The sequence below is a fragment of the Ovis canadensis genome, chromosome 13 (genome assembly GCF_042477335.2).
Source record: "Ovis canadensis isolate MfBH-ARS-UI-01 breed Bighorn chromosome 13, ARS-UI_OviCan_v2, whole genome shotgun sequence".
NCBI lineage: Eukaryota > Metazoa > Chordata > Mammalia > Artiodactyla > Bovidae > Ovis > Ovis canadensis.
Window position 1 is genome coordinate 26083278 of NC_091257.1, and position 25184 is coordinate 26108461.

General features: G+C 45.9%; 2 protein-coding genes across 13 annotated transcripts in view; one reads left to right on the forward strand and one right to left on the reverse strand.

The window, feature by feature from the left end:
* FBH1 (F-box DNA helicase 1) overlaps positions 1-575 on the forward strand; it is a 46126-nt gene extending 45551 nt beyond the window's left edge. For all 5 annotated transcript variants that reach the window (XM_069547150.1, XM_069547147.1, XM_069547148.1 and 2 more), the window contains one exon: positions 120-575. In XM_069547150.1, the coding sequence (XP_069403251.1) occupies positions 120-290 (171 nt within the window). In that variant the 3' untranslated portion in view covers positions 291-575. The remainder of the gene's footprint in view (positions 1-119) is intronic.
* A 9832-nt stretch (positions 576-10407) lies between these two features.
* IL15RA (interleukin 15 receptor subunit alpha) overlaps positions 10408-25184 on the reverse strand; it is a 39205-nt gene continuing 24428 nt past the window's right edge. For 2 of the 8 annotated variants that reach the window (XM_069547158.1, XM_069547156.1), the window contains 3 exons: positions 23455-23487; positions 15163-15238; positions 11528-13061 (listed from right to left, as the gene is read on the reverse strand). In XM_069547158.1, coding sequence (XP_069403259.1) covers positions 12881-13061; positions 15163-15238; positions 23455-23487 — 290 coding nt within the window. In that variant the 3' untranslated portion in view covers positions 11528-12880. Of the gene's footprint in view, positions 13062-15162; positions 15239-23454; positions 23488-24056; positions 24249-25184 lie in introns of all 8 variants that reach the window. The other 6 variants (XM_069547152.1, XM_069547153.1, XM_069547155.1 and 3 more) reach the window with 6 other exon arrangements.

The following is a 25184-nucleotide window of genomic DNA, read 5'->3' on the forward strand; positions in this document are numbered from 1 at the left end:
CTCAGGGCCACACAGTCTGAAAGCATCAGAGTCTGATGGAGAGGGGGTCACACTTATTGGTGGAAAACGCTTGTCCTCCAGCTGTCCCCCTCCCCTCCTTTCCTTATCCCCCCCTGCAGAGCAACAGGAAGGAGAACAAGGGTGGGTACCTGTGCCACTCGTGTGTGGAGCAGCGCATCGGGCCGCTGGCCTTCCTGACCGCCTCCCCTGAGCAGGTGCGCGCCATGGACCGCACGGTGGAGAACGTCGTGCTGCCCCGGCATGAGGCCCTGCTCTTCCTCGTCTTCTGAGCGCTGGGATGCCTGGGGGCTCCTGCCCCTGCAGACGGCGGCATGTGGGGCTCCCTCCCTGAGGCCAGACTCGCTCACAGAGCATTTTCCAAGGGTGATGACGGCAGCCAGAGTTGGACCTGCTCTGTCTTCACCCCCGGAGGTAGCCAGACCCTGCCGCCCCTCCTCCACGGCAGTGGGCCAGGAACGCGGGGGATGGCCTTTTGATAAAGAAAAAAAAAAACATTTTATGTATTTAAACTTTTATTACAAGGTCTCAATTAAACAGGCATTGTAGCACTGGCATTCCACTGTGTGAGGCCCCTGCCTTCACCCCCGCTGTTTCTGGACTTTCCGTTTCTCCACTTACTGTTGTCAAAGCTCTGTGACTCTTCATATCACACACTGAACAGAGTAGGAGGCTTTATGTCCAGGGACAGTTGACACATCAGAAACAAGATGTTTCATGCTCTGGGGAGTCGGGCACATGTGAGACCCAGGGTGCGCCCTTTCGTCATGGGGCTCACAGCCTGAACAGGGAGGCACTCGACACACAAGTGCACAGTGACCATAGCTAGACGTCTCGCGTCCCTGCAGGTGGAGCAGAAGACCAGAGCGTGAGGGTGGGGCGAGGCCGGCCAGCCACCACGCTGGACACAGGCAGTTGGTTCCTGGTTGGGTGCTGGGGGGGTGCCAGTAACACAGCTGTTCTCACAGAGGCGTGGCTTGGCCGGTGTTTGCACGTTTTCACCATGCAGCACATCAGGGACGCAGACGGCAGGTGGGGCACTGCCGGAGCTCCCCGGCTCTGGTGTCTGAGCCTAGGCCGCTGAGTGGGGAGCAGGCTTCCTGCCTTGAGCAGCTCCACTCATCTCTCCCACATTGGGCCTCTAGTGGAGCTTAGTGAGCGAGCAGGCCGGTGAAGAAAGCAAGGGTGCTGGCGGATGGGGTGGCTGTGTGGAGAGGGTGAGGGCTGTGTTAACATCTGCACGGGGAGGAGGATTCACGCGGTGGGCCCTGAGCACAGCTGGGGCGGACTTCCTCACCCCCCTGCTGTGCTCCTGGCCCAGCCTCACTTGTTGCTCCTGGATCACTCGGAACAAAGCAGCAAGCGGGAGGGAGTGGTTTGGATTTGCAGGGCACAGTGTTCAGAGTCTTTCAGTAGAAGAATTTGGGGAGGGGATGGCTAGAGAGGGCCCCACAAACACATTTTCTCAAAGTCTGGTTTTGCTCACTGGAGAAGAAGGCGCTTGCGATTGTTGAAGAAGTATATCCTAGGCTTCCACTGAGCACCTGTTGGGCAGGCATTCCATGTCTGGAATCACATGCAGTCCTGACTCGGAGAGGGCAGTCAGGACTGTGATGCTGTGGCGGGGGTGGGTTAGAAGAGGGCGTCCAGAGCTGGAGCCGCACTGCTGCTCTGGGGCCCAAGAGGCGTCCATCAGAGTGGAGGGTGGGGGACCACCAGAATGGTTGGTGCTCGAGCTGTGTTTAATATCAGCATGAATGGCTAGCTACCTACTAAAGAAGGAGAGAACCTTCTGGAAAGAAGGAGCAACGTGAAGGACAAACATGTTTGTGGTCACGCTGCCACAGTAAAACATCAGTGTTAGTGTTTTGGTACTTATTTAAAAATAACAGTATCCGGGAATTGATACTGGTACTTTATTTTTTAAGTGTTATATAAGAATTTCTAAAATGTCAGTCAAATCAAATAGTTGGTGTGTTTCAAATAGAAAAATAATTTTTAAATACACAGTAAAAATAGAAATGTTATTTTAGTTTCTTAAGGAAATCAGTAATCAGTTTATTAAGATAGAAATTCCTATATAAAATTTATAGTTTTGTTAAATATACTTATAAAGTTAATTATATTTATTTTTATTACAGATTTTTTAATTGAAGTATAGTTGATTTACAATATTATGTTAGTTTCAGGTGTACAACATAATAATTTAATATTTTTATAGATTACACTCCATTTTAAATTATTAAAAATGGTTATATTTCCCTGTGCTGTACAATATATCTTTGTTGCTTATTTATACATAATAGTTTGCATCTTCTAATCCCATACCCTTGTGTATAAGTGTTAAATATCCATTATCATTTTAATATGAGTGATTAGATGAAAAGAATAAAAGTGTTATTCAAAAATACAAACTGAGCACTACATGGAAATGAGAATCTTTTAGATCCTTTATGAAGGTTAGTCTTTAAAACATGGAGCTTCCCTGATTTCATTTAGTTGTGAATGTGTTTTTGTACACATTTTCTGTAGAGATTTTTTTGTTTTTACACCACATAAATTGGGAGAATAAGGAAAATAATTATAAGCTAGTTCCAGATATTTTTCTTTGGTTCATTTATTTTTAAGTAACCCCTTCTCATTGATAACTTAAATGAGATCTTTTTAAATTTGTTTAAGAATGTGCAGTCTGCTAATAGCAAGTTCTAGTTTTTTATTTCAAAGTTAGGATTTCTGATTTGTCTCCATCTTCTTTGATTTTATCGTGTATATAGAGGTTGTGATGCAGAATTACCCATATAAAAACAAATTCTGTTATATCATGTCATATTCCATTTGTTTAGAAGTTATTGGAAATAAAAATTATTCTTGAAATAGAATTGTTAAAATATCATAGTGCATTGCAGATTATGCATTACTTTGTCCTTTCATATAATTGTTCTCAAGGCATATTTCAGATTATAGATTTTTTTTAAAAACTAGGTGATAGCATTTGACCAACCTAAAGTATTGGTACAGAGAAATTTTAAAATATCACAGAATATCAGCAACTGAAATTGCAGTCACTAAAGGTATGACCTATGGGAAATGTTTGGAGAGATGAGATGTGTTTGGCTGGGGCGTGTGTGCAGTAGGAGCAGGCTAGGGAGGGGCCAGGTCACCAAGGACGCTGGACACGAAGGAGTGTGGGTGGTGTGCTCAAAAATTATGAGAGGTCAGTGAGAAATTGTAAGACACTAGATTTTCTTTTCAGGAAGAGCATTCCAGTTGTAGATTGGAGGATATTTTGAGAAGGTCAGCTCAGTTAAGAGGCTCAGAGTCATGATCTCAGCAAGAAATGACATCTGCCGGGCTGGACCAGCACCGGCGAAGTGGTCCAGTGAGGTGGGCTTGTCCTCTAGTGAGTGGTCCTCAGAGTGTGGCCCCCAGGTGAGCAGTGTCACATACTCTGGGACCTTGATATAAAGGCACATTCTGTTCTTCACCCACATCTGCTGGGTCAGAACTTGTGAGACTGAGGCCAGCAGTTAGTATTCTTCTATTATTACTTTTTATTAGAATGTCTTTGCTTTACAGTGCTGTTAGTTTCTGCTGTACAGCAGTGTAAATCAGTTATAAGACATATACATGCATCCCCTCTCTTTGGGGTTTCCTTCCCGTTTACATCATCATAGAGTATTGAGTACAGCTCCCTGTGCTCAGTCATCAGCTCCATGCATAGTACTGTGTATGCGTCCATCCCTGTGCCCCAGTTCATCCTGTTCCTCTCCTCCCCACTTGGTACCCATATGTTTGTTCTCTCCACCTGTCTCTTCATTTCTACTTCGCAAATGAATTCATCTGTACCATTTTTCTAGATTCCACATATAAGCGATATTTGTTTTACTCTTTCTGACTCACTTCATTCTTTATGACAGCCTCTAGGTCCATCCACATCTCTGCAAATGGCACAGTTTTGTTCCTTTTTGTGGCTGAATAATAGTCCATTGTATATATGTACCACGTCTTCTTTATCCATTCATCTGTTGAGGGACATTTGGTTGATGTTAATGTTTAACAAGCCCTACAAGTGATTCTGATGTGCACTGAGTTCTGAGAACTTCTGCTCTCAGGATTAAAGAGGTCGAATCAGTAGGACTTAGGGCTTCATTGGGGGTAGTAAGTCAGTGGTAGGAATCCCCACAGGACCCCTAGGTTTCTGGCTCGTTTGCAGTGTGGGTGAGGGTACCCTTCATTGGGACAGAAAACACAGGGTATAGTAGGTTTGTGCAAAAACACTGATGGGCTTGGTTTTGACTTGTCAAGTTTGGGTACTTATAAGAAACCCAAGTAGGTTTGCTGGTGGGGACACGGGTCTGTAGGTCAACAGACTGGCATGGACTGGAAGCAGTTTAGAGTTATTGTGTGTAAGTGGCATTGAGGAAGACCAGCATGAGGGTTTCGATGAGTCCACTCCACCATAGTGTCCAGAAAGGAAAGCAGAGAGGAACACGAGGCTTGAGCTGAGAAAGGAAGAGCATTCTTTGAAGAGGCAATAGCCAGTTCCCAAAGATGGAGTTGCTGCTGAATTCAGGAGAGGAAGGGGTTTAAGTGGAAGTGGCTTCAGCGTCCAGCACTGCCCGGACCAGCAGGGGTGGGGAATAAAGTTGCGAAGCCAGAGGCGATGTTAGCATGGTCAGTCAGTTCAGTGAGGCCAGGAGCTGGACCATGGAGACCAACGTGGGTGGGGCCTTCAGGTAACCAAGCGTGATCATGGACCGATCATACGTGTGTACTTTGGTTGCTTCTTGAAGCTGTACTTCAGGGACAACAAATAGGATCCTTTTTTAAAGGCATAAACCTGTTCGGACAAAGACAACAGGGAGAAAGTGACAGCCACAGGAGTCTGGAGGTTGGGAAGCAGAGAAGTGAGTGATGACTGACAGCTCTCCAGGCGCAAGAGCTCTGACAAGGGGCGGGACTCGGTGCTGGGGCCACGGGAATTAGGAGTAAAGGTGGAGCAGGAACAGTGGCGGAGAGTTTAAATAAAAGCCAGTTACATCCTCATGTTCTTGCTGTCCTGTGAAACTGGGCAACGTCTCATCCTCAACCCTGGCGGAATCCAGAGCTTTGGTCTCTGAGGAGGATGAACCAGGAGGCTCTCCTGAAAGAGACCAGGCACAGCTGAGGGCCAGGGCCACGTGGACACAGGCCGTCATCGTCACGAGCTCAGGTGCCTGCAGCAGAAGGCTTGTAACCTACAGACTCCAACTCCTCCAAGCTCTGGGAGCCGCGAGTGTCAGGGGAAGGCTGCAGACTCAACTCCTCCCAGCTCTGGAAGCCGCGAGTGTGAGGGGAAGGCTACAGACTCCAACTCCTCCCAGCTCTGGGAGCCACGAGTGTGAGGGTAAGGCTACAGACTCCAACTCCTCCCAGCTCTGGAAGCCGCGAGTGTGAGGGGAAGGCTGCAGACTCCAACTCCTCCCAGCTCTGGAAGCCGCGAGTGTGAGGGGAAGGCACTGGCAGGTGTGCCGCCTGTTGAGCACCTGCTTCCTGGTTCACAGAGAGCATCTGCTCACTGTCTCGCTTGAGGAAGGAGCAGGGAGCTCTCGGGTCTGTTCCCAGGACGCTGATCCCATCCTGAGGGCTTCACCCCATGACCTCATCACCCCCAAAGGCCCCATCTCCTGACACCGTCCTCTTGGGGGGCAGTGTGGTTAGCAATAACATCCTTGTTTTATACACACATGCTAGATGGGAGACTAACAACTTCTGTAGGGAGTAGAACCAACTTCAGCAAAAACACCCACAGTGATGTAGATTCCTTGGGTGACTGGCCTCCTGGGACCCGCGTCAGCATCAGACTACCCAAATGCTCGGGGTTTCAAACAAGTTTTTAGTGCTCGACCCTTAAACAGGAGCAGCAGACCAACCAAATGTGGGTCTCCAGCCATCTGAAAAGAGCTCCAAGACGAAAGTGGGATATCAAAACAGAAAAGAATCAACTTGGAAGAAATGGGCTGTACAAGGAAAAGAAAAATCTAAATCTCTTAAATGTATTCAAAGAATAAGGGAAGATAGTGTATGCATGAGATAACAGGATCGGTTGTGTGTGTGTGTATTTGGAGACGAAAGCATAAAATGAAAAACCAATAGAATAGTTGCAAGAAATAAGTTGAAAAAATAATACAAGAAGTTGAACAAAAGTTAAGATTGAAAGGAGACACGTGGTCAGAGCCACCTTAAGAGGTTGAGCATCTCAATGCCAAAGGAGTTTCAGAAAAAGAATACAGGCTGGCAACTTTCATTTTTAATTATGAAAAATCACCCAGAACTGAATTATGAGTTTCCAGGTTGAAATGCTCAGCAAAGTATATGACGATAGACCTCCAGCGAGCCCAGTGTGGTGCAGTTTCAGGAACACCAGAGATGGAGATTCTACAGGAAGAGAATTACCCGTGTGCAAATGTCCAGGAGTGGAAACGTCTTCAGGTTATGTGACTCCACACCGAGGAGCTGCACCTTGAAACCCAGGAAAGCGATTTCCAGCCTCGCATCCCAAACCCAACCAAAGGACAAGTAAAATATAGGCGCTTTTACGTGTAAAAATGTCATCCACCATGCTGCCTTCCTCGGGAAGCTGCAAGAAGGCTGAATCCCAGCAAAGTAAAGGGCCAGTCAGGATGAGGAGGACCTTCCCCAGCAAACAGCAAGCCTGACCCAGGACAGGGGAGTCCTGGGCAGAATATTTCTGTAGAGGGCAGAGTGTGGGCTGGAGTTGGTGATGCATACAGAGTAATCCAGATTTACTTTCCTGGAGTCTGGGTGAGGTCCGCTTCCTTTGATGCACATGACAGTGTGGAAGAGAATTAATACCCCAAAGTGGGAACTCATTTGAGAAGGAGGGAGGGAGCAGGCAGCCACTGGGGCCTGGTTGTCCAGTATTTGCATTCACCTTATCCAGGAAGCAACTTCAATGTTTATGAGCCTGGTAGACACGCTTGGGGCACCAAGTGTCACCTTGTTCAGCTCTCTCGACAAACCTGGGGGAGCAGATGGTGAGGCAGGCTTTAGGGTCGATTGATCAGTAGCACATAGCATAGTGCTCAGGTTGAAACCAGTGTGATCTCCAAACCCATGGTGTTTCTACCACCAGCACGTCAACAGTTGGAACTAGAGCTCTTCCGAAAACCCAGATCTGTCAGAAACAAAGCATAGAAGGCTTTCAGATGTTCTCAGCCATGGCATTCTTCAAACCAAATTTTACTCACAATAAATATAGCTGCCATAATTAGAACTCAGGGTAGCAGCTAGAATTCCTTCTAAGCTCTCCCTTGAGAAGCCCCCAAGCTGAGCAGCTCCTAAGGGTTCTGGGAACAGACCAGAGACACTGCAGCCACATGTAGCCCAGGGGGCGCTGGACCTCTTGGAGTTAGAGCAACTCTGGCGCCCGCCTGATCTGTTTTCTCAGACTGAAGATTCCATGCATGTTTTGTAATTAGTACCTTCGGCTCTCTGCCCAGATATGTGAAGAAACAGTCCTGTACAGATAACCAAGTTCATGGTGATGGAATTCATGAGAAAGGGCCCCCTGGGTAGTGCCTGGGACTTGAGCAGGACCCAAAGATTCTGCTGATTGCAACCAGTCCCTGCACAGCCTCCACTCTTCTAGGCTGCTTTTGTTTCAGTTTGTTTATGTAATAGTCACTGAGCAATCCTCCTGGAGCCAGCTAGGGTCACAGCGACCCCTGGAGTGGGGGAGGGGGTTGTAGAACCACAAAGCCGCACAGTTGGTGAGTGTGCCATTCCAAGCCACTCCTGCTCCGTCTCAGGCTGTTAGAGAGCTTATGCTTCTGTCAGCTGTAAGGCAGATCACCATTCAAAGTTGCTCCTCCTTCCCTACTTCTCTGTGATTAGCAACACTTGCTTCTACTACCAAATCGTTCTGGTGGGACTGCTTCGGTGACAAGCAATGGAAACTGAGTCTGTAGTAAGGAAAGAAGATGCACTGGAAGAATGTTGGGGGCTCGGAGGATCACAGGCATTTGGAGGATTGGGTTGGGAAGGCTGGGAGGAACCGAGGCAGCCGGGAGAGCTAAGACGTCGGCAGCGTGACCACCCCGTGGTGCTTCCGAAGCATTGCCGGGCGCTGCTCCGTCAGTTCTGCTGTGTTTGCTCATGCCATACTCGCTGCTTCTCACCGGGTGAGGGCATCCGATGGGCCTCACGTGGGTCTGGGTCTGCACCCTGGTGGGAGGCAGAGAAGGGGCTATCAGCCTCTCTGCGTGTGGGCGGGAGGTCTCCAACATCACTGCAGGTCACTTTGCCAACAATGGTGCATTTAATCAAAGCTGTTTCCAGTCGTCATGTGCAGATGTGAGAGTCAAACCATAAAGAAGGCTGAGCCCTGAAGAACTGATGCTTTCAAACTGTGGTGTTGGAGAAGACTCTTGAGAGTCCCTTGGACTGCAAGGAGATCAAACCAGTCCATCCTAAAGGAAATCAACCCTGATTATTCGTTGGAAGGACTGTTGCTGAAGCTCCAATACTTTGACCACCTGATGAGAAGAGCTGACTCATTGGAAAAGACCCTGATGCTGGGAAAGATTGAGGACAGGAGGAGGGGACAACAGAGGATGAGATGGTTGGATGGCATCACCGACTCAATGGACATGAGTTTGAGCAAACTGGGAGATAGTGAAGGACAGGGAAGCCTGGTGTGCTGCAGCCCATGGTTTCGCAAGGAATTGGACACGAGAGCCACTGAGCAACAACGACAAATTGGAGAAGACAGAGCGCCACATCCCAGGTTACTCAGGACCAGAGACGTAGAATGGGTGGGTTCATGGATGGGACCCTAGGGGAGAAAAGTGTGAACCACGACTCCTTCACGCGTGTAGCACTGTATGTTTATAAATTCTGTGAAAATGTCACATGTTGAGTCCCTGATTTGTTCCTGACAGTGTGAGGTGTTGGGGATGCTTTGATTTGAATTGAGCTGGTTTCTTTGCCTTCAAGACTTACGGGAAAACCAACAAGTAAACCCAAGATTCCCAGCTACGTTCTTGAAATTCTGAGGCCAGAACTGAAGCAGATTTGGTCAGTTGGAAACACGTAACCACCCTTAAATATGCCCTTTTGGTCCCTGCTCTCTTACTTCCTAACATCTAGAAGAGAGTTTATCAAGAGGAAATTCTTACTTACTGATCAAGTCAAAGTAAAAAAGATGATGGGCAGTTTTCTTTGTGACAGATGTTGTGTAGGACAGGAAATGAGAGCAGGGAAAAATATGAATTATGTAGGTTCATAGCCAGCTTCATCTGTAGAGCTCACAGACCCTTTTGAGTCCTGTGTGCTTTCTCCACTAAAAATAAAAAGATGGACTCTTCCTAGTGCCTGGCAGGTCCTGACCCCTATCATTCTCCTCACTCATCCATCCAACACTCCTTGGCATTTACAGAGTACCAAGGATGGAAAGACAGATGCTGGCCCTGGGCAGTACCGAGGTAGGATCTCCCAAGACGGTTCCCCTGATTCCTTCCCTCCTCTTTTGTCAGCCCACCACATCTCCGAGAGGCTGGGTGTCCCAGTGACTTGCTTTGACCAATGAAATGAAACAGATGTGCCCATAAGATGTGGCAGTCCCCACCCTTAAGGGGCCTGCCTGGCAGTTTCTTCTTTCACCTGGAAGTGGTCTGGCTGTCCCGAGGCCACCATCTGTGAAGAAGCCCCAGCTAGCTACATGGAGCGTTCATGCAAGGGAGCGCTAGGGCCCCAGACAAGGGAGGTCTTCTCAGACCTCCTAGCTCAGCCCAGCAACTAACGGAACACAGACAAGTTGACGATGTGCAGAGCAGACCTGCCTGGCTGAGCCCAGTCAGCCCCCAAGGGCAGCAAGCAGTAGTGGTCTGGAACTGCTGCTGGGGAGGCCTGACGCATGGTGGCAGGTCAAAGGAAGCGACATCACATCAGGTCCACCCGCAGGACCCTCCCCGGTTGGCTGAGTCGAGGCTTCCAGGTCGGATGGGAAGTGGTGGTTTTGGAGAACTCACAGTTGGCCTGCAGGTGGGCACGGGTGTGAGGGAGTGGGAAGGAGTCCTGATGCAACAGAAAAAGTGCACCAGAGACCCCACGTGCCACTCATTTGCCCTTCCAGGTAGGTTGTGATGGTCTCCATGACGACGCCTCATTTCTAGGCACCTTGTGTCCTCCCAGGCCAGCCCTCTGGGATCAGCCACTATCTGCATATAGAAATGGGGGACATGTAGAACTTGAGATGCTTGGAGGTGTCCGAGAAGGATGGGAAGGTGGGTGCTGACTGTCCCCAGGTTACCTCCTTTTAACTCTGCCTGAGAACCAGCTCTCAGAACATTTTACCGTATTTTGATTAGGAAAATTTTAATTAATCTATTTTTTTCTTATATAGATTGTGAAGAATTATAGACTTTGAGAATTTATTAAAGGGATGATTTTAAATGAGCTACAGAAATCATAGGCACCCATAGCATCTTAGCCTAAGATACACTGTGTGATCATTCATTCAGTTGTGTCCGACTCTGTGACTCCATGGACTGTAGCCTGCCAGGCTCCTCTGTCCATGGGATTTCCTAGGCAGGAATACTGGAGTGGGTTGCCATTTCCTTCTCCAATGGAATCTTTTAGTTTGTTGATCTAGCATCTGTTAATGACCTTGAGGGCAATGCATCAGTCTCTGAGAGAATTCAAAGATGAACACATAGTTCTTTCCAAGATGTTCACTGCTTGATGGATGCATTCTGGGGCCTTGGTATGTTTTGGCATCATAGAGGTTGTTTAAACCTTCCCCTAGAAGGACTGTACCACCTGGTAAAAGAATTCATTTTATCCCTTGGACTGGGAAAGAAAAAAAAAAAAAAAAAAGCCCTGATTGATTGATTGATCTGTCCCTACCCAAGCCCTCTTGGTCCTTTTAGACCTCGACTCCACCCAGCCCTGCTTGCTGCTATGTCTAGATCTAATTTTTGACATATAATTCACCCAGCTTGAACTTGGTTGGTGCTTGTTGGACAGCAGACTTCCTGCTGGACCTGAGCAAGGTGATTCCACAGCATCACATCACTCACTCTCCCCAAGATGATGTGAACTTGAACCATAAATCCACGAGCTAGCCCTGTGACCCAGCCCTCTTCCATCCCATAGAAACCTTTCAAATCCCTGGCTCCACTGAACATGTGCCTTTTTGTTGATGTTGTTCCTGTTAAGTTTTAAAAATAACAAGGGTCATACACTTAAAAATTCCTGTGAAGAACAAACTGGATCCAGTTATTAATAAACTCCAGAAACTTAGGGACAAACAGCTGTAGAGAGAAGCAAAAAAGTGTAGGTAACCAGTGTATGTAAGGATAACTAGATAATCAAGTGTGCATAAGGCTCAGCTTGAGTGTTAGCAGTGTTTCCTGCTCGTTGAAAGAGACAGTGAATATGGTACCTCTCTGAAATCCCCAACACCAACTATTTAGAATTCCTACCCTTTCTTCCTTCACTCTTTTTTTTAAAATTAATCAATTTATTTTAATTGGAGGCTAATTACTTTACAATATTGTAGTGGTTTTTGCCATACATTGACCTGAATCAGCCTTGGGTGTACATGTGTTCCCCATCCTGAAACCCACCTCCTGCCTCGCTCCCCATCCCATCTCTCAGGGTCATCCCAGTGCACCAGTGCTGCTGAAGCATCTAAATTCATGACCTGAGTCACAGGAGAGAACTCTGAATGCCCAGCAGCAGGTGAACTGGGTGCTCTGCCTCCAGTCCACCTCCCCTCCCGGCTACACTGGCCTTGTGATGGGGTGGCTGACACCTGGTTTACAGTCCCGCCCTGTACCTGTCCCCACCCCAACTCTGAGACTCTGCATGAGTAAATGGGCAAGTCACTTCTCTAGGTGTCGGCTTTCCATCTCTAAAATGAAGAGCTGGGACAAGGCCCATGATCTTATAAACAAACATAAACATCAAAGAAGGAAAGAAAGCAACCCAGGGACAGCGTGTGCAGCAGATAAGCACGTGCTTCTCACGTGCAAACACTACCGGAAACTCTCCAAAGCCACAGTCTGACTCGGCTGCAGGCAAGACTTTTTCTTCCTTTCAGAGAGAAAAGCTGACCTCAGTCATGTGGGACTCTGCATTCCTGATCTCCTTTTTTTCTTTGTGGTACATTTCTCATCAGTGATTCTTTCAGTACAATCTTTTTTTTTTTTAATTGAAAATAGACATTTTATATTGTTTGTACAAGGAACAGTTTCAAAATACAAATCTTATAATATGTAGATATAAAAGACAAGGATATAAATATAAATGCACATCTATAGAAAAACATCACCAAGTTAAGTTTTCTTCTTTCTGAATCCTTAAATCTAGAGGATCGACTAGGCACAGTCTCTCTCTGCTCCCTTTCCATGCACGCAGAGCACCTGGCTGAGAGAAGGTTTTACAAGCTGAAATGCTGGTGTCATCCTTGTTAACACCTCCCAATCCAGGAGAAGTCTTGTAGTTCACTTGGAGCCTCAGGTATGTTTCTTCTCTGTAACCTGCAGGTCAGGCTGAGGAATGGGATTGAATCGAGTGGACTAGCTGTCCTGAATTAATGTCATGATGAAATAAAAGCCCTGATTGGAAGCCCTGAGGCCTTCACTCCCTCCTGGGTAACTGTTGACGGCTGGGACTTTGGGAACTGGGCCTTACGCCCAGGGCGGGCAGGCAAGGCAGGCAGACAGCGGGCATCTGTCCTGAGCCCAGAGAACCCACCAGTAAGGGCGATGCTTGAGCTGGGCCGTCGGTAAAATGACGGCCAGATGTTTCCTCACCCTGGGGGTCTTTCCCCTGGGGCCAGCGCCTCAAGTCTTCCCTAGGTCCTCTCTGGCTGGGGAAGAGCTGGGCCTTCACCGCGGCTGCTGGCCTCGGCGTCCCCGGAGCCTCCTAGGCCATACAGGTGGGTTTCCGTGTGCTCCCCTCTGGCATCTGCCCCCGTGGTCATCGGCACACTCTCCATGCTCTCCATCTCAACACCGGGTGTCTGGTGGGCTCGCCTGGAAAACATGATAATTGACAGAGGAGAGATTGTGTCAACAAGCAGTTCCTTTCGGACACTCTGACGGAGAGCACCCGGACTGCCTCCACTCACAGGTGGCCTTTAGATCTTATTTTGCATTTCACCCCTTTGTCCACCAAGTTTTACCAGCACTGTGGGGGCAGCTCCCCCCGCCTTGCCAGTCCCCTGCCAAAAGGCAGTGGTTCCAGTGCCAGGTGCCATGGGAGGAGTGAGTGACCAGGAGCCTGGCCAAGCCAGCATCGACAGTCCTGATAAAAGTGATGTAAAGGTTATAAAGCTCACTCAGTCATGTCCGACGCTCTGCGACCCCATGACTGTAGCCCCCTGTTCATGGGGCGCCACTGTCCATTGGATTTTCCAGGCAAGGGTACTGGAGTGGGTTGCCATTTCCTTCTCCAGGGGATCTTCCCAACTCAGGGATTGAACCCAGGTCTCCCGCATTGTACACAGAGACGTAACCATCTGAGCCACCAGGGAAGCCAGGACATTTATTTAGTAAGTGTTAAATAAACAAATATATTAATCAGTTCTTGAGAAGCCAGTAGGGGATGCAGAGAATCTTAATCCCATGCCTCCCCACCTGTCACTGGATATGTGTTTTAGGTCCTGAGTATGCGGACCTGCGGATTACACAGTGCCTCCTGAGAAGCAGCAATTTTCAGGACACTGTAGAGTCAACACCTGAGCGCCTTGAAGTGAGGCCTAAACTACAAATCAGAACTCTAGGCCAGTTTACAAAACCAATTTTCTAAAACCTAATTTGTTGAATCGCTAATCTACCTAATAACCCATTTGTAAATTAATCAGCTTATGGAAAGAATCAGCTCACCACACGGCCAAGCAGCAGTGTTTATCATGTTTACCAGGTCTTAAAGATACATTCATGACTGTTAGCATAAGTACAGTCAGTGAATATTGATGTACTCCTTTTAGGAGCATATTTATTGGTCATATTTATCAAATTTACAAATTCTTTTTAAGAATATATTTTTAATGTCTTCTTTAAAAATATTGTATTTATTCTTTTTAATATCATCAATGAATATATTCTATCTCCTAAGAATAATTCTAAATACATTTTATGTAGAAATTATTTAACTGTAATGATATTCTTAAAATCCTTTTAAAAGTAATTTTCTACTTTGCAAATATTTTAGCATTTAGGGGGATTTTTTGATGAATTTTCAAGTAAAATATCAGCTTTCTTTTCTTGATTTCTAGACTATGAAGTTTATGGCATTTCTTTTTGGTTAGGGTGATATTAATAGCTTTTGAAGATGTGTGTGAATATTTTGATAGCTGTTTTATATTTTGACTTTGCAGTGCCATTTCATGGAATATTCATTTTGTCAAAGTTAGGCTCGAAGAGTGGTATAATCTTTATATTGATATAATATTTAGGAAGAAATTTTTGTGACTAGTAATTAAAAGTTTAGTTTCAACACACCTGATATGTCTGGAACAGCCATATCACTATGGAATGGTAAAATACTGGCTACCAGCTGATGGAAGTACAGAGTCAAGGCTAATATGCTATTTGAGGCTTTTATGAAGAAATGGTAAAAATGCCTAAAGATTAGAAAAATAAAAGCTGAAATTTCAGCAAGTGGCAGAAACAGTCTTGCTGAAATATAGAATTTCTAGTATTAGAAATCCCAAGGCCAACACGTATGAGCCTATTTATGGGGACGTGTGTCCATCTTTAACAAGTACATTCAAGAGGAACAATCCATAACTATATCATACAAACTGCACGTCCATCAAATCAGTTACTTGGCACATTCTTTCCTTCTGAATTGGCTTTTGGTGAATTGGCCCCATGCCGTCCATTGATTTCTGGCTGCCTGGATTCTGACCAGTGACCTGCAGGCTGCCTTTGGACAGTGAAGGGAACAGGCCTGATTCAGTGACCACTTGGCCTGGACACTCCTTTTGCCCAGCACAGAGTGGGTGGGAGCACCCACATCTCCAGCCAGGAAAGGGTCTTCCTTGGCAATGGCAGACCTAGGTCATCAGATGCAACCCTGCTCTTGGGGGAGGAAGCATCTTGTCCAGCGTGGGTCTCCTGTGCTACTCACCTTGACATCAGGCAACGTACCAGAAGAAACACCAGGCACACTGCAAAGACAACAGCGACAGGTATGGAGACAGCTGCTGGAAAGAGAGCAGAATGAGTCAGCACCCTGCTCAAAGTCCCAGCGTTCCTGAGCCTGAAAATTCTGTACAGTTTACGCTTCTGCAGAGAGATCCAGATGCCTTCCCAAGCAGCTCACAGTTACTGACAGATCCTAAGATCCACACTGTTCTGACTGTTCTACATCAGGGCAGAGAGGACACTCCTTTCCTGCCAACACAGCCACAGTGGTTGTTTGGGAGTTGTTAGGGAGGGTGGGACCTTCATGTGGAAGCAAGAGGGCCGGGCCCAGGAGCAGGTGAAACAGTACTATTTTTAAAACACTTGTATCAATCAGAAGCTCCCAGCAGATTTGGCCAGTTTGCCTTAATATTGTGAAGTCTCCCTGCAAAAATCACCAACGTGCCCTGCGTCTAAGATGACAATCTGGGGCTTCCCTGGTGACTCAGTGGCAAAGAATTCACTCGCCAATGCCGGAGACATGGGTTCGATCCTTGGTCTGGGAACATCCCACTTGCTGCGGAGCACCTGGGCCCAAGTGCCCCAACTACTGAGCCTGTGCTCTAGAGCCCAGGAGCCACAACAGCTGAGGCCCATGCACGCCCTAGAGCCCGCACTCCACGAGGAAGAAAGCCAGTGCAACGAGAAGACTGAGCACTGCAACCAGAGAAAGGTCCACACGGTAATAAAGACCCATCGCAGCCAAAAATAAGCTTTAAACAATTTAAGGTGACAGCTGAGCAGCTGCAGACCCAGGAGTCTCACTGTGGCTCAGGAGGCATATTGATCGCCTGGAGCCTTGAGCTTTTCAGACCTGCGCCTAGACAAACAGCCACAACCGTGTGTGCAAGGACTTGGCCTTAAACTACTCGAACTGTCATCAAAAACAGCTAGAGATAAGAGGAGGGAACATACCCACATTTCTGCAGGATAGGAGAGGAAATGGGCAATGTGTAACGGAAGGTTCAGAGAAGCTTCATTCCTTTCGACTCTAATTTCACTTCTAGAAATGTATTCTAAGAAAATGGGAAATGCATACACAGGAGTAGTCACTAAAGCATTGTTTAAAATAATTTTTTAAATGTTAATCTAAATCTCTTATCAGTAAACAGTTAAATGAAATGTGGCATACCCATACAATGGAGTAGTATTCAGCTTTTCAAAACTTTGAAATCTACATTTGTTAACACAGAAAGATGTCTACAAAGTCTGAAGTGAAAAAGCTGGTTGAGATAAAAATGAATAAAAGAATTTCCAGTAAGCCATGTATGTGTCCATATACACAAAATAGGCTTGAAGAATATATGCCAAGTATTAAGTAATTCTCTGGGCTTGTAGATAACTTTATTTTCTTTTTTAAAAAGTTTGCATTCGCCCCACCCCCGGATCTTTTTGCAATGACGCTCTAATCAGAAGAGACGCTAAAGTTACAAAAACAAGACTACTTTTATTTACCTAAGTAAATAAAACTTAGAAAAGCTATTCCAAAAGAAGAGAAAACATAAGAAATTAGTGAACGTTGTTCTGAGCTTCTAGATTAAACATTAATCATCATCATGACTAAAAGACAAATTTCTTAGCAGAGATGTTGTACCCTCCAGTAAACGATTCCTTCACATTGACTAATCAGGTTGGCATGCATTTACTGTTCACGGAGAGATTTATTGGAAAAGGCGAGCTGATGTTAACTCTAGTTCCACTTTCACAACGCTGCTTCCTGTTTCTAACTGAGAATAGAAGCTGCGGACTCAAGCTCAAGGGCAAAGAGGGGTCCTGAGCCAATGCGATGACAAAGCAATTTGAATTCAGCCCCTGGAACTCAGACACTTGATTCCTTCCCTAGTTATTTCCAGGCAGATGTAGTAAAGAAACTGAAACAAGAATCACCAAATTTAGTAAAGAGATCGAAACCAGAATCGCCAAAACAATGCATTAATGCATCGGCTGTCATGTTTCCCACCCTTTTATGTTTCCTAGCAGGCTGCGTGGGTTGGAGAAAAAAGAAAAGAGATTTGATGAGACAGAGAAGGAAGGAGGATTAGCTTGAGAGAGGAAGGATAAGCTGGATTATTGCACAGGAGGCCAGAAGGCAGCAGCCCCTGCCTTGCCTTCAGCCTACGGTGATGTTGGGTCCGCAGTGGAGAAGATGGCTGAGGTGGCCAGTGGACCATGTTCAGTGTGGGTGAAGGAGTCCTCTGTAACCACAGTGAGGTACCACCTCATGCCAGTCAGAATGGCCACCATCAACAAGTTGACAGATAATACTAATTTGAAAAGATATGTGTACCCCAGTGTTCATAGCAGCGCTATTTTCCAAGTCAAGACATGGAAACACCCCAAATGTCCGTGAACAGATGCATGGATAAAGAGGTGGTATTTATGTACAATGTAACATTGCTCAGCCATACAAAAGAATGAAATTCTATCATTTGCAGCAGTGTGGATGGGCCTAGAGTATATTATGCTTAGTGAAATAGGTCAGAGAAAGAGAAATACTGTACGATATCACTTATATGTGGGATCTAACAAATAATACAAATGTTTTATTTGAATGTACATGTAAAACAGGAACAGACACAGAGAAAACAAACTTGTGGTTACCGAAGGAAAGAGGGAAGAGAGGGGCAAATTGGAGATAGGGGATTAGCAGATAAAAGCCACCATACATAAAATCGATGAGCAATAAAGATACACTGTACAGCTATCTTGTAATAACATGAATGGAGTGTAATCTACAAAAATGCTGCACACCTGAAACTAACATATTGTTGTAAATCAACTATATTTCAGTTTTTAAAAAGTGTTCTCTGTGCATATCCAGGGAATCGTCATTTCTTGGCAGTACCTGCAAACTAGCTCAGTAGGGTATCTGACATGCTGTGTGCCTGCATTTGCTGAAGGCATTTATGAAATGAGAATGTCAACACCTTAGTCCCTGGCAATGGTTTCTCTTTTGTGTCTTCCTGCACTGAGCACATAGGAAGTGCTGGGTTCAGAGTGGGTAATCGATAAATACTTAATTGATGGAGTTAAACCATTAACCTTCCGCAAGCTAAAGAACTGGAAAAGGTCAGTTTTCATTCCAATCCCAAAGAAGGGCAATGCCAAAGAATGTTCAAACTACAGCACAATTGCACTCATTTCACATGCTAGCAAGGTAATGCTCAAAATCCTGCAAGCTAGGCTTCAACAGTGCCTAAATCGAGAACTTCCAGATGTACAAGCTGGATTTAGAAAAGGCAGAGGAACCAGAGATCAAATTGCCAACATCCGCTGGATCATAGAAAAAACAAGAGAATTCCAGAACAACATCTGCATTATTGACTACGCTAAAGCCTTTGACCGTGTGGATCACAACAAACTGAAAAATTCTTAAAGAGATGGGAATACCAGACCACCTGACCTGCCTCCTGAGAAATCTGTATGCAGGTCAAGAAGCAACAGTTAGAACCAGACATGGAACAACAGACTTGTTCCAAATAGGTAAAGGAGTATGTCAAGGCTGTATATTGTCACCCAGCTTATTTAACTTATATGCAGAGTACATCATGTGAAATGCTGGACTGGATGAAGCACAAGCTGGAATCAAGATTGCCGGGAGAAATATCAATAACCTCAGATATGCACATGGCACCACCCTTACGGTAGAAAGTGAAGAGGAACTAAAGAGCCTCTTGATGAAAGTGAAAGAGGAGAGTGAAGAATCTGGCTTAAAATTCAACATTCAAAAAACTAAGATCATGGCATCTGGTCCCATCACTTCATGGCAAATAGATGGGGAAACAATGGAAACAGTGACAGACTTTATTTTCTTGGGCCTGAAAATTATTGTGGATGGTGATGGCAGCTATGCAATTAAAAAGCACTGCTCCTTGGAAGAAAAGCTATGACCAACTTAGACAGCATATTGAAGCAGAGCCATCACTTTGCCGACAAAGGTCCATCTAGTCAAAGCTATGGTTTTTCCAGTAGTCATGTATGGATGTGAGAATTGGGCCACAAAGAAAGCTGAGTGCTGAAGAATTGATGCTTTTGAACTGTGGTGTTGGAGAAGACTCTTGAGAGTCCCTTGGACTGCAAGGAGATCCAACCAGTCAACCCTAAAGGAAATCAACCCTGAATATTCATTGGAAGAATTGATGCTGAAGCTGAAGCTCCAGTACTTTGGCCACCTGATGAGAAGAGTCGACTCATTGGAAAAGACCCTGATGCTGGGAAGGATTGAAGGTGGGAGGAGAAAGGGATGACATAGGATGAGATGGTTGGGTGGCATCACTGACTCAATGGACATGGGCATCACTGACTCAATGGACATGAATTTGAGCAATCTCTGGGAGATAGTGAAGGATAGGGAAGCTTGGCATGCTGCAGTCCATGGGGTCACAAAGAGCTGGACACAACTGAACGACTGAACTGCAGCTGAAGGACATGTAAAGTGCCATTTGCTTTTTAATGAGAAATCTGTATGTTGTTGCAGCTTAGGACCACAGCTGGCACAAGACAGGAGCTCAATTTGTATCATTTGAACAGATGAATGATATGATATAGAGGTAGTCCCTTGCATGTAAACTGCAGCAGGTATACTTCTGCTCTGAAAGATGGAGGTATATACAGTCTGAAAAATGAACCCTTCCCCTCGGGTGCACTAAATGGACATGGCAGTGTAAACACCATCATAGCTGACATTCTATCCTTTTATTTCACAACTAGGAATCTTCAAAAATAGCCTAGGTAAGGAGCAGAGACAGACATTGGAATAATCAAATAAGGTTACTGATTACAAAACAAGGCTGCCAAGTGAGTGCATAGATATAGAAGATAGTGAAATGAGGACCATTTCCCTCAACATGTATTAAAATGTTAGAGCCCTCAAACTCCAATGAGTATTTGCTCACTCACTTATGGAACATTTACTATTTACCATTCTGTTGCACTAAAAGAGCCACTTTTAAAAGTTGTGAAAGGGACTTCCCTGGCAGTTCAGGGGTTAAGACTTCCCCTTCCAATACAAGGTGCACAGATTCAATCACTGGTCGGGGAGCTAAGACCCCACATCCCTCAGGGCCAAAACCATAAAACAGAAGCAATATTGTAACACATTCAATAAAGACTGTAGAAATGGTCCACATCAAAAAAAAATCTTTAAACACATAAAAGTTGTGATAATCATTTATATAATTCATTTTTTATGAACTATACTGGTAATACCAGTGGATTGATTAAAACATTACATTAATATCTACTGAGCAACTGCTATGGTAAAACATTATTTATATCATCTTCCAAAGATGATCAATCAGTGGCTTACTCTTGCAGAAACAGGAGCACCTACCAATACCCAAGGTGTCAGGAGCACCTCTTGTACCTGGCGGGACACACTCCTAGGTCCCAGGTGGCTGGGATTGTGTGTGACAGGCATACTTTGGAGAAACTGTTCATCACTCAGTGTTTCTAGACACCTAGCAGGGTTTTAGTTTTCATTCTTCTTAGCCGATGAAAATTAAATGGATCTCATTTTCGTGTCTTTGCTGACTAGGCCTGTCTTATAGTTAGTGTTTACATTAAGCAGTCTGGAAGAAAGAAATCTTATTCATGCCACATAAAAGATTTAAAGTGTTTTTTTAAAATCTCTGTATTTCCACAGTTCCTTGAGCAGAGCTATTTTTGCCTATTGTAGGTATTCAGTTAATGTTTATTATCTGGCATTTTAGAATAAGGGAGAGAATGTTTGATATTTTAATCCAGTGAAAGTCATGAACTGGAAAGAAATACAGATTAGATCTCATAATAAAATAATTTGGAAATCCACACTGGGAAAAAATTGGCCCTCAAATTTTGTAGGTTTTTTCTTTCGGATATACTTGCACAAGGGCTTCCCAGCCAGCTCAGTGGTGAAGAATCCACCTGCCCCTGCAGGAGATGCAAGAGACTGGGAGGTTCAGTCCCTGGGTCGGGAAGATCCCGTGGAGAAGGGGATGGCAACCCACACCAGCATTCTCTCCTGGGAAATCTCCTGGACAGAGGAGCCTGGCAGGCTATTGTCCATGGAGTCACAAGTCAGACATGACTTAGTGACTAAACCAGCACTGCCACCAAACTTGCACATGTGTGAAGCAATACAAGCTTTTCCAATGAGTCCTCCTTTGGTACATAGCCCAAGAATGTAAGGAACTCCAAGGCCCAGTAGGGGTTTTGGCTAGATACATGGTGGCAAATCCATATAATAGAACATCCTGAGCTGTTGGAAAGAATGAGGTGGTTTTTTCATCTATTGATGTGAAAAAATTTCCAAGACATACCATTAGGTAAAGAAAAGGTGCAGAATAGTGAGAATAATATACCTAACTGTATCGTGTATCTTCTACATGCTATTTACAGATTGAGTCTCTCTGAAGGATATCCTGAAATCTAGTAGCCGGAGTTCCTGCCTGCCTGCAAGGGGACTTTCAGTCAGAGACGGGCTTTTTACCTTACAGCCTTTTATAACTTTCCATTGTTAAGCCCTGGGCAAATATTAACAGTTCAAGAAAATGACTAAAAAAAATGTAAAAGTCTGTAGAAAAATTAATGTAATATGTGACACAAGGAGAAAAATTTGGTCATCTCTCTTACTGGCCACCTCTTAAATGATAAACATACTTTTGTTTCAACATCATTGTCATTAAACGCCACAGTTTTTCCATGAAAACACTCTCCAGAGAGCCTTTTAAAAATATCTTGCATTGGCATATGTTTCAATTGTTCTTAAAACCATTCTAATCAACTAAATGCAAAAATGACCAAAGCCAGTTGGTTTTTTCCTAGAACACACTTGATGCAGATAAAATATAACTACAAAAACTTGAATCATTCTCTAGCCAGGAAACTTGTGAATAGAAATTAGAAATTAATTTTTGCCTGCATTGAAATTATAGTTGTCTTTCCTCACTGAAAGCCTGCATTTCTCCCTGCTTGTTTCCTTGCATTTCTTTCGTTTCTCCCTGCTTCTGTTTCCTTAAATTTCTTGCATTCCTCCCTGCTTGTTTCCTTGCATTTCTTGCATTCCTCCCTGCTTCTGTTTCCTTGCATTTCTTGCATTTCTCTCTGCTTGTTTCCTTGCATTTCTTTCGTTTCTCCCTGCTTCTGTTTCCTTACATTTCTTGCATTCCTTCCTGCTTCTTTCCTTACATTTCTTGCATTTCTCCCTTCTTGTTTCCTTGCATTTCTTGCATTCCTCCCTGCTTCTGTTTCCTTGCATTTCTTGCATTTCTCCCTGCTTGTTTCCTTGCATTCCTCCCTGCTTCTGTTTCCTTGCATTTCTTGCATCCTTCCCTGCTTGTTTCCTTGCATTTCTTGCATTCCTCCCTGCTTCTGTTTCCTTGCATTTCTCTCTGCTTGTTTCCTTGCATTTCTTTCGTTTCTCCCTGCTTCTGTTTCCTTAAATTTCTTGCATTCCTTCCTGCTTCTTTCCTTACATTTCTTGCATTTCTCCCTTCTTGTTTCCTTGCATTTCTTGCATTCCTCCCTGCTTGTTTCCTTGCATTTCTTGCATTCCCCCTGCTTCTGTTTCCTTGCATTTCTTGCATTTCTCCCTGCTTGTTTCCTTGCATTTCTCCCTGCTTCTGTTTCCTTGCATTTCTCCCTGCTTTTGTTTCCTCCCCTCTCCTTTTTTCTCTCTCTCTTCCCTTCCTCTTCGTCTTCCATTCTTGCAAGCACTTTTCCATTTTCCTCCTTATACTCTCTGGGACTTTCTCTCCCAGCCTTAAAGTCATATGTCTTCTGTAAAGATGCCTTTTATACCAAGAACACGAACTTCTTGCTGTTGAGTGTATAGTGCTAACTCCCTGTGAAAGATAAGTGCGGCTGATGGCAGAACATCATTTAATGATGTTAACTGGTTTTCCAGTGGGTCCTGAATGACAGTCTAGCCCCCACTTAGTAGGCCTGAATAGCTGCACGAGGGTGCCCTGTGGTGCACTGACCCTGGCTTCTGTACCAATCGCCTGACAGTGAGAACCTACCAACATTAAGATAAATAGCCAACCTAGAATTCTGCACACACTGTAAACAGTGCAGTCAAGTAACTCATCTACACAGAGACACTTCTGAGAGCGAAAGGGGCAGCTGTTGGTGACCACACTGGAACAGCAGGCATAAGTCAGAACCGTTCAGCACCCTGGCACTGAGGTCCCCTGAACAGACACCACCACTTGATGCAGATAAAACATAACTACAAAAGACCAAGGAAAATACTCACCGGTCACAATGCTGGGATTGTGCTGATATGCACCTGCAGGGAAGAGATTACAGCTCAGTTATTGCCATGGTCCTGAAGGCACTAATTTCTCTAAGCAGGAGAACTCCAGGACAGTTTGGCTCTCATCTTAAAGCCCTGAGAAATTCGCAACCAGCAAAATCAGACTCACTTTAGCACAGAACCAGGATCACTTGTTTCCATGCTGAGCCATGCTTAGGAATCAGAGGCGCATTTACAGAACATGCAGATTACCCAGAGAGCGTGCCCCTATCCCTCCACCGTGATTCCAGATGGCAGAAAGCGTCCTCTGTCCTCTCATGTCAGGAGGAGGCAGATCTTAATCAGATTTGCAGCAAAGGCTCTGCCATGCAACTTTTAGTGTGGGCAGAGACAGTTCCCTTCCCTCTGAAGCAGGGTGGAGCATAGAACAGAGGCTGGAGCGAGAAGGCTGTGGCAGAGAGCAGGAGGCAGAGGGTCACGCAGTCACCCTGATTGTGGATTGGATGGTGTGATGTGATCAGCCTACTCTGGATCTGCACCCGTGTCTCAGAAACAGCCCCCGGGAGCTGCGCTCTCCTCCAGCAGGCAAAGCCAGCACTAACCGGGCATGTCCTGCAAGGCCGGGTGTGTGTATTCCGGAGCCTTGGCTGCTGTCTGAGCTGGGACGTAGGTGGTCTCCTTACTGACTACCCCTGTGGTTCCCACAGGAGGAGCTGTGGACGGCAGCCTGGAGCCTGGTCCAGTAGCTGGCCTTGTGGCCACTTTGGTGTCTGACTTGGAAGTAAGATCTGGCTCTGCAGGGGAGTGCAAGACATGGACAATGAAAACATTGAGAACAGTGTCTTTTCTCAGCTTCAGAAGAGAGTGGACCAACACCTTCTTCCATGAGCCCACCCTGGCCAGCCCTCTCCCAGCAAACTCCTCTACAGCTCTGGGGGAAGATCCCTTGAGTGGGTAACATCTTTGTCGGTTCTGAATGGCCAAGAGGCTTTTGCGGACACTAGTGGATTTATGACTATTTATCATGGGCCACATAAGCTAACAATCTCAAAGATTTGAGTAGAATCAGGCACTGGAGAAGTGGTTACCAGGAGACCCAGCTCAGACAAACAAGTGAAATTGGAGATTTCCCTGGTTATCCATCGGATAAGTATACACCTGCCAATGCAGCGAACAGGGGGTTCGATCCCTGGTCTGGAAAGATCCCTCATGCTGTGGAGCAACGAAGCCAATGCACCGCAACCGCTGAGCCCATGCTCTAGAGCCCACCAGCCTCAACCGCTGAGCCCGTGCTCTAGAGCCCACCAGCCTCAACCGCTGAGCCCGTGCTCTAGAGCCCACCAGCCTCAACCGCTGAGCCCGTGCTCTAGAGCCCACCAGCCTCAACCGCTGAGCCCGTGCTCTAGAGCCCACCAGCCTCAACCGCTGAGCCCGTGCTCTAGAGCCCACCAGCCTCAACCGCTGAGCCCGTGCTCTAGAGCCCACCAGCCTCAACCGCTGAGCCCGTGCTCTAGAGCCCACCAGCCTCAACCGCTGAGCCCGTGCTCTAGAGCCCACCAGCCTCAACCGCTGAGCCCGTGCTCTAGAGCCCACCAGCCTCAACCGCTGAGCCTGTGCTCTAGAGCCCACCAGCCTCAACCGCTGAGCCCATGCTCTGCAACAAGAGAAGCCACGGCAGTGAGAAGCCTGAGCCTGCAGCTAGAGAGTGGCCCCCGCCCACCACAGCTAGA